Source organism: Nansenia antarctica (genome assembly GCF_963989245.1).
Source record: "Nansenia antarctica genome assembly, chromosome: 7".
NCBI lineage: Eukaryota > Metazoa > Chordata > Actinopteri > Argentiniformes > Microstomatidae > Nansenia > Nansenia antarctica.
This window is the reverse complement of record NC_137677.1, coordinates 46421180-46435344: the sequence shown is the minus strand read 5'-3', so window position 1 is coordinate 46435344 and position 14165 is coordinate 46421180. Positions and strand designations below refer to the sequence as shown.

General features: G+C 43.1%; 2 protein-coding genes across 2 annotated transcripts; both read right to left on the bottom strand.

The window, feature by feature from the left end:
- Positions 1 to 1835: 1835 nt before the first annotated feature.
- LOC308162659 (F-box only protein 47-like) lies at positions 1836 to 5508 on the bottom strand (the record flags this gene model as incomplete). The annotated part of the gene is made up of 7 exons (XM_080536803.1): positions 1836 to 1936; positions 2115 to 2274; positions 2424 to 2566; positions 3510 to 3650; positions 3841 to 4014; positions 4981 to 5133; positions 5334 to 5508. The coding sequence occupies 7 exons, from the start codon at positions 5506 to 5508 to the stop codon at positions 1836 to 1838; spliced, it is 1047 nt and encodes a 348-aa protein (XP_080392929.1).
- A 3074-nt stretch (positions 5509 to 8582) lies between these two features.
- LOC308162658 (F-box only protein 47-like) lies at positions 8583 to 12210 on the bottom strand (the record flags this gene model as incomplete). Its single annotated transcript, XM_080536802.1, has 10 exons — positions 8583 to 8677; positions 8856 to 9015; positions 9169 to 9311; positions 10252 to 10392; positions 10583 to 10756; positions 10905 to 11013; positions 11099 to 11176; positions 11342 to 11418; positions 11674 to 11826; positions 12030 to 12210. 10 exons carry the CDS (start codon positions 12208 to 12210, stop codon positions 8583 to 8585), a joined length of 1311 nt encoding a protein of 436 aa, XP_080392928.1.
- Positions 12211 to 14165: the final 1955 nt, after the last annotated feature.

The following is a 14165-nucleotide window of genomic DNA, read 5'->3' as shown; positions in this document are numbered from 1 at the left end:
TCATGTTTAGTGTGTGATAGTATGGAATTAACTGCATATAGCTACTGTGTTTATTAACTTATGCTTTTAGTTTTTTATGTGACTGCTTGTGATTTCCATATGAGATGCAAACTGGTACATGGTACCTTTGTTTACGGTACCTTTGACGTCAGGTGTTAAAAAATGTTTTCAATTTCTGTTACTCAGTGTGCTATACCTGCACATCGATATGACCAAATAAGCAGCAGGTTGTCTGTCATTTGCAGTAAGCATGCTGCAGGGCGCGCTCAAACCCTCTTCAGATTGGAGTCAGCTTGTGAACATGTTTGTGAAACTGTGTGACTATGTTTTATGTGCACAATAAAAACAACATTACAACAAAACAACTGAACTCTGTATTTTGGCTTAGAGTTGATGGACACCTTGATAAGCAAAGTTATGAGCTCATAGGGAACAGTCTGCAATGCAATAGGGCATCATGTCATTATTTACTTCCTTGATTTCCTGGGTCTTTGACTGGTTCAGCAGCAGGTTGTTAACCTTGCATAGCTTGCTCAGCTGCTCTACCTCATCCCTGTACGCCGCCTCGTCCCCCCCCCCGAGATGCAGCCCACCACGGTGGTGTCGTCTGCAAACTTTACGATGGAGTTGCTGGGGTGGACGGGGGTGAAGTCGTAGGTGTAGAGGTTGTAGAGGATGGGGCTAAGCACGCAGCCCTGGGGGGACCCAGTGCTGAGTCTGAGGGCTGTGGAGGTGTGGGGGCCCAAAAGTAAACATCACTAATAATAATAATAATATTCGACTCTTTATTTGCTGTTGAATCTCATTCACAACTGAAGTCATTTCGTCAACTTCTGACAATAGTTTAATGTAAATTAATGCTGTAGCCTTAAGGTGAGAGAGTGTGACTTGTATGAAATAATATAGATGTCGATCTATTGTATATCTAGGCAATTAGACTACTATAGATCGATATGTAGGTTTACAGCCTAATTTACCCAGGCTATCCATCTGTCTTCAGGAGATATTCATTGTTAACATTTGTGATCGGCTAATTGATGATAATGCAAATGATGCCTTGTGGACATCCAATAACTACATACAGTATCTAGCAAGTATATACAATAAGGTAGTACATAGGGTACCACTCGTGTTCATTCTGTGTTTTTTGAGAGGGGAAGTGTTCATTGGTGTTGTATTTACAGTACATATCTGGTGCATGGTAGTTAAGTTGTTCCCTTCTACGCCAATTCCCCAGGTGTGATGTCAAGTTCTGCTGAGCAACTTACTGTGAACATGGACCATTGTGAACATGGTCACAGCATTGAATTCATTGGTAAAATCACTTAAGTGTGCTTTCAAATGTGGGCATGGCCTGTATATACTGTATGTATTCTGTTGAAAACAGTTCTACCTTCTCAAACATTTTCTCAATTGTATTTGTCACTGCTTGTTTTTTATGCCATGAAATATGCTGTGATATTTATTCATATTAAATCAGTCAGCTTCTGTATTGGCAAATGTGTTAAAATGGCATTTACTCAAGTCAATTTGCATTGTTTCTATTGCATTGTTTCTATTGTATCACCAAAAGGACTGACCACTTACGTAGCCTGAGAGACTTGCTTTAAACTTCTAATAAATGTTATATTGGTCTGTCTATTAACATAATTGACAATTCAGAATAAACTCTTTATACTGCAAATGTGTTTTTATATTTCATACAGAAACAACAGTATAATCAATACATAACCATAATACAATACAAGTTGAACACCTCTATCCAGAAGAGTAGTTTACACAGACGTATACTGTAAATATATAGATATACACTACTCCTCTCCTCGATCTCACTCTTATGTGAGGAACATGTAGAGAATCACAGTGTGGAGGTGAGCACTGGCGTTGAGGAGGCTGCAGAAGCTCTGTGAGATCTCCAAGTCTTCTTGATCGTTATCTGTGACAAGATCGTTGACAGTTAGAAATACGCATATGTCTACTTATTTTAACTGTTTTTCTATTAATGTGTTCCCAAATAATATGCCCTTAACTTTAAGATTATTTTAGTGCTACAAAGCTTGAAGGAATCTGGACCCTGATCTGATACGATAGTCTAAGTGCCTATAACAACTCACCAGCCACCATAATCTCGTACATCTCCATGGCAACCTCTGAGAACATGTTTTCCACGGCCTGGATGAAGGACCACTTGTCAGCAGAGGAGGAGAACACCTCACACACCTGCTGCACCATCTCGACGGACCAGTTCATGGAGTACCCGTCCTTCTCACACACCTGAGAGGGGTAACCAGAAATGTCAGTAGCTCAGGCCGGTTCAGGCAGTACCTTCCGTTAAGTGGGCACAAAATGGGGGAAATGTGTCTCTTAGGTTAAAAGATACCGGAACCCTAGAGCAGATAATAAAGTTATTTAGCAGCAGTGACTGACCAGTACGAGGTACACAGTCGTGAGATCTCAAACAGGCGTCCATTGAGGGCCTTGCTGGCCAGCACGAGGGAGCACACGCTGTTCCCACACAGGAACAACAGACGAGCCACATTCTCCATGTGCCATGCCTGGGGGAGGACTGGAGGCCAACAGAACCAGCACAAAACAAAACAACTGTCATTCATATACACACAGCATTCACACTTTACATTAACATTTTTGACATTTAGCAGACGCCTTTATCCAAAGAGACTTACAAGCGAAGTACATTTATCGCATGCCCGGTACACACATAAAGATAATCTGGCCGATTTTGGCCCGATTTCCCCCCTTCCGACCAAGGACAGCAAACGCCCGATTATCGGATGGCTCTAAAGATTATCCTACAAGATTATCCTGTGGTGTGAGGTGTGTTAAGAGTCAATTTCTCCCGACAATCTGCTCGGAAAATGGTCGGGGCCGACGGTCGTAAATATTAAACGTGTTCAATATTTACGATCAAAAGTCTTATTGTCTGTGGTCAAAACTGACAACTCCCAAGTCCGATTGTGACGTGGAATGGAATGTAGCCACTCAAGAAGCGAGCTGACTGAAGCGTCTTCTTCTTTTCGTTCTTCTGCACTTTATTTTCCCTTTAGCACATGGCTGCCTCTACAGGTCAGTCAGGGTACTACTACCCTGTTCACGCGAGACTCCAGACTGTCGGAGGACAGATCTTTATGCATGTGGTTGTATATTGGAGCACACCACACACAATACAATCAAGACTGTTCAATCCATGATTTTTTATCTTAATGTGTGGGGTCCTTCTCAGATAATCAGAAAATCCTTATATGTGTACCAGGCTTAAGGTAAGTGAATCATCTATACATCAGTCATCATCGCACATGATGGTGCACTCACCATTTGCTTAGTGAAATTTATAATCCTATGGTAATGGTACATACTGTACGTGTGGACTGACCAGACATACAGTATATACAGTATACAGACAAAAGAGTGTAAAAGGTTTGTCTACCATTCCTGGGTGTGTAAAATATAATCATTAAAAGTTGCCAAGTCCTCTGGGCTACTGCAGTTACCTATGAGCTCCTCCAGGATGGCCATTATGGTGTCGCTGGTCCAATCTTTGGCTTCCAGGTCGCTGTGTAGCAGGATGAGAGCCTTGGCCAGGTCCCACTGGGCCACCCCAGCACGCCGCTGCTCCTGCCAGTCTAGCGAACCTGGAAAGAACATTCCCTTACACTACACATACACTTTGCCTTGCAACTCTGGCCAACCAAAAAACAAGCATTTCATTTGTTATTATTAACATTAGAATTTCACCATGTAATTACTAACAAGTGATTTATATAAAAGTGCAACCAGTTTTTTTAAGGTAGAAACCGAGAAGGCCCATGTTGTCCCTCTCACCGTCTGGTAGCAGTGGTCCGTAGAGGATGAACAGCAGCCGGGCTTGGCTGACAATGGGCCAGGGTTTCAGGATGCGGGTCAGCCAGAACAGAGTGTCCTTGCTGTTCTTCCAGGGGTCCAACAGAACCTGTCTGCAGAACAGACGGATCTGTTGCTCCAACCACTGACATGAACCTGAGGGAGAAAAAAAGACATACGGATCACTCACGTCTCTCACACTCTTTCAATTAGCCTTTTTGTTTGTTTCTCTCTCTCTCTCTCTCTCTCTCTCTCTCGCTCTCTCTCTCTCTCTCTCTCTCTCTCTCTCTCTCTCTCTCTCTCTCTCTCTCTCTCTCTCTCTCTCTCTCTCTCTTATAGGGACAGACACTCACCTGGCTTTCCTGTGACCACTGACATGATTTTCCGGGGTAGATTTGTGAAGTCGCACAGGAAGTTGAAAACTCTGTGACACTCCATCTCATGCCAGCCGGCTATCAATGTCTGTCAGTCAAACATTAACCATCTCAATACAGGATTCAGCCTTTGATATTAAATTGTCTGATGTTCTTTGTAACTAGGCTCTCACCCGTAGAAATGCTCCATAGCTGGAGAGGCCTCGGCATTGCACTGATATAATGCACTCTTCCATCATGAAGCAAGGAACCTGAGTGGGAGGTAACAACTGTGTTAGTCTAAGTAAGGTTAACTAGAAAATAACAATCTATTCAATGTTGTCAACTGTTTGGTTTGTTTAGAAATGTGAGAATGTTTGTAGAGCACACACAGCTAAACATTGCCTCATCTGTCCTCCCTCACCTCTCTGTCTTACCTGTGAAAACTTGCTATATATGAACGTTAGCCTATCCTTTGTTGGCAGCGAGAGGGTACATCTCTTGAACAATAAACCTGAAACAATGAGCAAAAAAACCAAGAATGTAACATAGTGACTATATTTGCCAACCAGGACCACTTGCTTTCCTCATCGGAACCCCTATGAAAGGAGATAGAAATAATACTTTGGTCTATCTACCTGATAAAGAATTACAGCAGAAATAATGTGGCTCTGAATATTAGTTTATTATAAACATGTGTGTTCTTGGCCAACCAACTAAGTAAAATAAAGGTAAATTAATCAAATAAAGCTGTTGAGGAGCCTCTCACCCAGCGATGTGTAGTGTTCTAGTGAGGACACCTCGGTGGAGTGATGACACCCCTGTACGATGTTCCTCTTCCTCCAGGTCTGAGTGGAGACATAGCCCATGATGCGGCGACTGATGGCCTTGGACACCATGCTCAACACACTGATCTGCAACACTTTACCACAACAAACAATGAGGCAGGGAGAAACATCTCATTAATTCAGATGCACGTCATTGGAGCTATATATTTATGCAATTTAGTACCCTGCCCCTGGTAACGGCTTCAATCAGAATAGTTCAGCCTCATAGATATGTCTCATCTAAATAATCATAATTCACCCATCCTGAAAAATGTCCAAAGCAAACAGAACCCACCAGAGAGTCTGTCCAGGATCATCTCAAAGACCTCGGGGGCCAGCCACTCAAAGAAACAGTCGCTGGCCCGAACCTGACGACTCTGACTGCGGGTGGTCATGGTCCTGACAGGATACGGCCGGCGTCTGCGGTGATACTTGTGGGTCACCGTGAGTTTCCTTGTCACTTTCGCCATAATAACTGGAATACTGTCAAGCCTTTATTGTCCCACAGATAATCTAGAAGCGAAAGGAAATAGCTAGTTAGTTAAACTTGGTGGTTAGCCACAAACTGAAAAGTTGCTAGCTAGGATAGCGGCATGAACTTACCTAGCTGAGGAAAGGCACTTGTCAATAAACCTTTGAAATTGTTGCCTTACTGAGCTTTAAATGCTCCTTCACATGCTGTTATGTGTTCAGGTAAATATTGACACCACTGACATGAGACAATATAATAATAAACTATAATATATCTAAACTAAAGTCACAAACAGTTTTACCTCAGCCGGCGAGCCGCTATTGAGCTTGTGTGCTGCACGCTTCCTGCTCCCTCGCGAGGACACTCGCTGAACAACAAGGGGTGCGTTCGTAAATACGCTCTGGAAATCTGATCAGCACTCATGGAATGCCTGTTGTCCAATCAAATGACTTGGTCCCTTTATGACGTTGAACTGTTTAAATACTGGAGAGGTATGGAGCTCCGTGGGACACTGTTTAAATACTGGAGAGGTATGGAGCTCTGTGGGACACTGTTTAAATACTGGAGAGGTATGGAGCTCTGTGGAACACTGTTTAAACACTGATCTGGAGAGGTATGGAGCTCTGTGGGACACTGTTTAAACACTGATCTGGAGAGGTATGGAGCTCTGTGGGACACTGTTTAAACACTGATCTGGAGAGGTATGGAGCTCTGTGAGACACTGTTTAAACACTGATCTGGAGAGGTATGGAGCTCTGTGAGACACTGTTTAAACACTGATCTGGAGAGGTATGGAGCTCTGTGGGACACTGTTTAAACACTGATCTGGAGAGGTATGGAGCTCTGTGAGACACTGTTTAAACACTGATCTGGAGAGGTATGGAGCTCTGTGGGACACTGTTTAAATACTGGAGAGGTATGGAGCTCTGTGGGACACTGTTTAAATACTGGAGAGGTATGGAGCTCTGTGGAACACTGGTTAAACACTGGAGAGGTATGGAGCTCTGTGGAACACTGTTTAAACATTGGAGAGGTATGGAGCTCTGTGGAACACTGTTTAAACACTGGAGAGGTATGGAGAGTGGGCGGAGCTTAAGTCAAAGTGGGCGGAGCTTAAGTCAACGTGGGCGGAGCTTAAGTCAAAGTGGGCGGAGCTTGTGTCAAAGTGTCGTTGTCTGGGGGGGGGGGGGGGCTGACCAGGAACATTGTCTGGGGGGGGGGGGGGTAATGCAGGGTAGAGCTGCATTACCACTATATTTATTTATCTGGCAACAAGCTTTCATTCTAAGAAGTGGGGAAACTGATAGATTTCTGCTTGACAATGTCCAATGCACAATTTCGGGAACAGAAGAACAATACTGAACATGTACAGTATGTAAAATGTGTCAGTTTTAAATATCGAATGGATGTTAAATTGATTGATATTGATGTCCAGTGTTGGTTGGTGCAGATGTATAGGACATGGTAGGCGGCAATCTGGGATTCAAACAACAAAGCGGTCACCTGACCAGTCATTGGATTAAACAGCTACGGGTTTGGGTTGGAGAAAGGTAAACACTCATAGAATAGAGTTCCGGCGCTCTCAGAGCAAATGTACGAACGCACCCAAGGAGCGCTACCGCGAAATACGATCAGCTCGCGCTGCATCATCTCGCTCCAAAAGTAAACATCACTAATAATAATAATAATATTCGACTCTTTATTTGCTGTTGAATCTCATTCACAACTGAAGTCATTTCGTCAACTTCTGACAATAGTTTAATGTAAATTAATGCTGTAGCTTTAAGGTGAGAGAGTGTGACTTGTATGAAATAATATAGATGTCATCTATTGTATATCTAGGCAATTAGACTACTATAGATCGATATGTAGGTTTACAGCCTAATTTACCCAGGCTATCCATCTGTCTTCAGGAGATATTCATTGTTAACATTTGTGATCGGCTAATTGATGATAATGCAAATGATGCCTCGTGGACATCCAATAACTACTACAGTATCTAGCAAGTATATACAATAAGGTAGTACATAGGGTACCACTCGTGTTCATTCTGTGTTTTTTGAGAGGGGAAGTGTTCATTGGTGTTGTATTTACAGTACATATCTGGTGCATGGTAGTTAAGTTGTTCCCTTCTACGCCAATTCCCCAGGTAATTTTAATTTAATTAATTTTGCCATTTAGCAGACGCTTTTATCCAAAGCGACTTACAATTACGAATTACAGGGACATTCCCCCTGGAGTAACTGAGGGCTAAGTGCCTTACCCAAGGGCACACTAGTAGTGGTGTGGCTTCAGGCGGGATTTGAACTCACAACCTTCCGATCACAAGTCCAACTCACTATCCACTAGACCACCACTACCCAGGTGTGATGTCAAGTTCTGCTGAGCAACTTACTGTGAACATGGACCATTGTGAACATGGTCACAGCATTGAATTCATTGGTAAAATCACTTAAGTGTGCTTTCAAATGTGGGCATGGCCTGTATATATTCTGTTGAAAACAGTTCTACCTTCTCAAACATTTTCTCAATTGTATTTGTCACTGCTTGTTTTTTATGCCATGAAATATGCTGTGATATTTATTCATATTAAATCAGTCAGCTTCTGTATTGGCAAATGTGTTAAAATGGCATTTACTCAAGTCAATTTGCATTGTTTCTATTGCATTGTTTCTATTGTATCACCAAAAGGACTGACCACTTACGTAGCCTCAGAGACTTGCTTTAAACTTCTAATAAATGGTATATTGGTCTGTCTATTAACATAATTGACAATTCAGAATAAACTCTTTATACTGCAAATGTGTTTTTATATTTCATACAGAAACAACAGTATAATCAATACATAACCATAATACAATACAAGTTGAACACCTCTATCCAGAAGAGTAGTTTACACAGACGTATACTGTAAATATATAGATATAGATATAGATATATAGATAGATATAGATAAATATATAAAAGACATAACAAAAAAAAAACGATGATTCTCAAAGATATAATAAATAATAATATATAATATACACTACTCCTCTCCTCGATCTCACTCTTTTGTGAGGAACATGTAGACTAGAAAATCACACTGTGGAGCTGACCACTGGCGAAGAGGAGGCTGGAGATCTGTCTCTGGATCTGTCTATGGAAGAAGTCTTCTTGATCGTTATCTGTGACAAGATTGTTGACAGTTAGAAATCCGCATATGTCTACTTATTTTAACAGTTTTTCTATTAATGTGTTCCCAAATAATATGCCCTTAACTTTAAGATTATTTTAGTGCTACAAAGCTTGAAGGAATCTGGACCCTGATCTGATACGATAGTCTAAGTGCCTATAACAACTCACCAGCCGCCATAATCTCGTACATCTCCATGGCAACCTCTGAGAACATGTTTTCCACGGCCTGGATGTATGACCACTTGTCAGCAGAGGTGGAGAACACCTCACACACCTGCTGCACCATCTTGACGGACCAGTTCATGGAGTACCCGTCCTTCTCACACACCTGAGAGGGGGAACCAGAAATGTCAGTAGCTCAGGCCGGTTCAGGCAGTACCTTCCGTTAAGTGGGCACAAAATGGGGGAAATGTGTCTCTTAGGTTAAAAGATACCGGAACCCTAGAGCAGATAATAAAGTTATTTAGCAGCAGTGACTGACCAGTACGAGGTACACAATGAGTCGTGAGATCTCAAACAGGCGTCCATTGAGGGCCTTGCTGGCCAGCACGAGGGAGCACACGCTGTTCCCACACAGGACCAACAGACGAGCCACATTCTCCATGTGCCATGCCTGGGGGAGGACTGGAGGCCAACAGAACCAGCACAAAACAAAACAACTGTCATTCATACACACAGCATTCACACTTTACATTAACATTTTTGACATTTAGCAGACGCCTTTATCCAAAGAGACTTACAAGCGAAGTACATTTATCGCATGCCCGGTACACACATAAAGATAATCTGGCCGATTTTGGCCCGATTTCCCCCCTTCCGACCAAGGACAGCAAACGCCCGATTATCGGATGGCTCTAAAGATTATCCTACAAGATTATCCTGTGGTGTGAGGTGTGTTAAGAGTCAATTTCTCCCGACAATCTGCTCGGAAAATGGTCGGGCCGACGATCGTAAATATTAAACGTGTTCAATATTTACGATCAAAAGTCTTATTGTCTGTGGTCAAAACTGACAACTCCCAAGTCCTATTGTGACGTGGAATGGAATGTAGCCACTCAAGAAGCCAGCTGACTGACGCGTCTTCTTCTTTTCGTTCTTCTGCACTTTATTTTCCCTGTAGCACATGGCTGCCTCTACAGGTCAGTCAGGGTACTACTACCCTGTTCACGCGAGACTCCAGACTGTCGGAGGACAGATCTTTATGCATGTGGTTGTATATTGGAGCACACCACACACAATACGATCAAGACTGTTCAATCCATGATTTTTTATCTTAATGTGTGGGGTCTCTCTCAGATAATCAGAAAATCCTTATATGTGTACCAGGCTTAAGGTAAGTGAATCATCTATACATCAGTCATCATCACACATGATGGTGCACTCACCATTTGCTTAGTGAAATCTATAATCCTATGGTAATGGTACATACTGTACGTGTGGACTGACCAGACATACAGTATATACAGTATACAGACAAAAGAGTGTAAAAGGTTTGTCTACCATTCCTGGGTGTGTAAAATATAATCATTAAAAGTTGCCAAGTCCTCTGGGCTACTGCAGTTACCTATGAGCTCCTCCAGGATGGCCATTATGGTGTCGCTGGTCCAATCTTTGGCTTCCAGGTCGCTGTGTAGCAGGATGAGAGCCATGGCCAGGTCGGACTGGGCCACCCCAGCACGCCGCTGCTCCTGCCAGTCTAGCGAACCTGGAAAGAACATTCCCTTACACTACACATACACTTTGCCTTGCAACTCTGGCCAACCAAAAAACAAGCATTTCATTTGTTATTATTAACATTAGAATTTCACCATGTAATTACTAACAAGTGATTTATATAAAAGTGCAACCAGTTTTTTTAAGGTAGAAACCGAGAAGGCCCATGTTGTCCCTCTCACCATCTGGTAGCAGTGGTCCGTAGAGGATGAACAGCAGCCGGGCTTGGCTGACAATGGGCCAGGGTTTCAGGATGCGGGTCAGCCAGAACAGAGTGTCCTTACTGTTCTTCCAGGGGTCCAACAGAACCTGTCTGCAGAACAGACGGATCTGTTGCTCCAACCACTGACATGAACCTGAGGGAGAAAAAAAGACATACGGATCACTCACGTCTCTCACACTCTTTCAATTAGCCTTTTTGTTTGTTCTCTCTCTCTCTCTCTCTCTCTCTCTCTCTCTCTCTCTCTCTCTCTCTCTCTCTCTCTTATAGGGACAGACACTCACCTGGCTTTCCTGTGACCACTGACATGATTTTCCGGGGTAGATTTGTGAAGTCGCACAGGAAGTTGAAAACTCTGTGACACTCCATCTCATGCCAGCCGGCTATCAATGTCTGTCAGTCAAACATTAACCATCTCAATACAGGATTCAGCCTTTGATATTAAATTGTCTGATGTTCTTTGTAACTAGGCTCTCACCTGTAGAAATGCTCCATAGCTGGAGAGGCCTCGGCATTGCACTGATATAATGCACTCTTCCATCATGAAGCAAGGAACCTGAGTGGGAGGTAACAACTGTGTTAGTCTAAGTAAGGTTAACTAGAAAATAACAATCTATTCAATGTTGTCAACTGTTTGGTTTGTTTAGAAATGTGAGAATGTTTGTAGAGCACACACAGCTAAACATTGCCTCATCTGTCCTCCCTCACCTCTCTGTCTTACCTGTGAAAACTTGCTATATATGAACGTTAGCCTATCCTTTGTTGGCAACAAGAGGGTACATCTCTTGAACAATAAACCTGAAACAATGAGCAAAAACAACAAGAATGTAACATAGTGACTATATTTGCCAACCAGGACCACTTGCTTTCCTCATCGGACCCCCTATGAAAGGAGATAGAAATAATACTTTGGTCTATCTACCTGATAAAGAATTACAGCAGAAATAATGTGGCTCTGAATATTAGTTTATTATAAACATGTGTGTTCTTGGCCAACCAACTAAGTAAAATAAGGGTAAATTAATCAAATAAAGCTGTTGAGGAGCCTCTCACCCAGCGATGTGTAGTGTTCTAGTGAGGACACCATGGTGGAGTGATGACACCCCTGTACGATGGTCCTCTTCCTCCAGGTCTGAGTGGAGACATAGCCCAGGATGGAGCGACTGATGGCCTTGGACACCATGCTCAACACACTGATCTGCAACACTTTACCACAACAAACAATGAGGCAGGGAGAAACATCTCATTAATTCAGATGCACTTCATTGGAGCTATACATATTTAAGACCATTTAGTACCCTGCCCATGGTAATGGCTTCAATCAGAATAGTTCAGCCTCATAGATATGTCTCATCTAAATAATCATAATTCACCCATCCTGAAAAATGTCCAAAGCAAACAGAACCCACCAGAGAGTCTGTCCAGGATCATCTCAAAGACCTCGGGGGCCAGCCGCTCAAAGAAACAGTCGCTGGCCCGAACCTGACGACTCTGGCTGCGGGTCGTGATGGTCCTGACAGGATACGGCCGGCGTCTGCGGTGATACTTGTGGGTCAGGGTCACCGTGAATTTCCTTGTCACTTTCGCCATAATAACTGGAATACTGTCAAGCCTTTATTGTCCCACAAATGATCTAGAAGCGAAAGGAAATAGCTAGTTAGTTAAACTTGGTGGTTAGCCACAAACTGAAAAGTTGCTGGCTAGGATAGCTGCATGAACTTACCCAGCTGAGGATAATGTCACTTGTCAATAAACCTTTGAAATTGTTGCCTTACTGAGCTTTAAATGCTCCTTCACAAGATGTTATGTGTTCAGGTAAATATTGACACAACTGACATGAGACAATATAATATACTATAATATATCTAAACTAAAGTCACCGACAGTTTTACCTCAGCTGGCGAGCCGCTATTGAGCTTGTGTGCTGCACAGTTCCTGCTCCCTCGCGAGGACACTCGCTGAACAACAAGGGGTGCGTTCGTAAACACGCTCTGGAAATCTGATCAGCACTCATGGAATGCCTGTTGTCCAATCAAATTACTTGGTCCCTTTATGACGTTGAACCCAGTGTGCGTTCCGGAGCAAATTTACGAACGCACCCAAGGAGCGCTACCGCGAAATACGATCAGCTCGCGCCGTCATCTCGAATGAATGAATGGTCTTTATTGTCATTGATATAGTACAGGTACCATACAACGAAATTTGGGAGGGGGGGCTCCCCCGGTGCTAGGAACAAAAACTAAAAACAAGAAGGGAAAAGAGCTGGTTTACATAAATAAAGGCTATGTACACTAGTATCCACTATACTATACTATACAAATAAAACACTGTGCTGTACTCTATGCTATACCTATTCTAACATTTCCTATCTCTGAACCTTATGTACCCGAGGGTTGTCATATTGCACATAGTGTTATTGCACATTCATTTAAAGTGTCGCAGTTTGCAGGTTTGAAATGTTCATAGTTGTGTTTCAGCACTTGATTTCAATCTAGTAGCTGCCATCAAATTATCTAGATTGTCCAGGGCCTAGAACCTAGGTATTTGCTGTGTTCAGGGCCTGAATGGCCCTGGGGTAGAAGCTGAGCTTCAGTCTGTTTGTCCTTGCGAACATGGTCCTGAACCGCCTGTCCGAGGGCAGCCGAGCAAAGTGTTCGTACCCAGGGTGGGATGGGTCTCTGGAGATCTTGGAGGCCTTCCTGAGGCAGCGTGTGTTGTACAGCTCTTCCAGAGAGGGGAGGGGGGCGCCGGTGATCTACTGGGCCGATCTCACGACTCTCTGTAGCGCATTCCTCTCTGCGGCTGTGCAGCTGGAGAACCACACGCAGATGCAGTAGGTGAGGATGCTCTCCACTGCGCAGTGGTAGAAGGTCACAAGCATCTCCTGTCCGATGTGGTTTTTCCTGAGGACTCTCAGGAAGTAGAGCCGCTGTTGTGCCTTCTTGATGATGGCTGCTGTGTTGGTCTTCCAGGACAGGTCATCCTGTATGTGCACCCCCAGGAATCGGAGGGTTGAGACTCTCTCCACGCTCCCTCCATCGACGAGCAGGGGCTATAACAGATGGAGTCTGCTTGTGAACATGTTTGTGAAACTGTGTGACTATGTTTTCTGTGCACAATAAAAAACTTAATTACAACAAAACAACTGAACACTGAGATCTTGGTAAGCAAAGATGTGAGCCCATAGGAAACAGTCTGCAGTGCAATAGGGCACATTTATTAGTTGGATAACACTGAAATGTAGACTTGGCAGAGAGTATCCAGGAAGTCATACTCCTCAGTGTGTTATGTGTGTGTGTGTGTGTGTGTGTGTGTGTGTGTGTATGTGTGTGATATGTCTCATATTTACTGAAAATACAGATTGAAAAAAGAGAGCTGTGAGTAAGTTGTTGTATCATGGGAAGATGTAGATATTAGAGACCAAAGTGGTTTCGTATGATACAGTGAATCAATGATGTCTTATGCAGACAGAACAGTTTTGTTAATGTATTGGATGTTAATGTTAAGGAATGCAGGAAGACATTTTTTTACATGATAGTGTATAT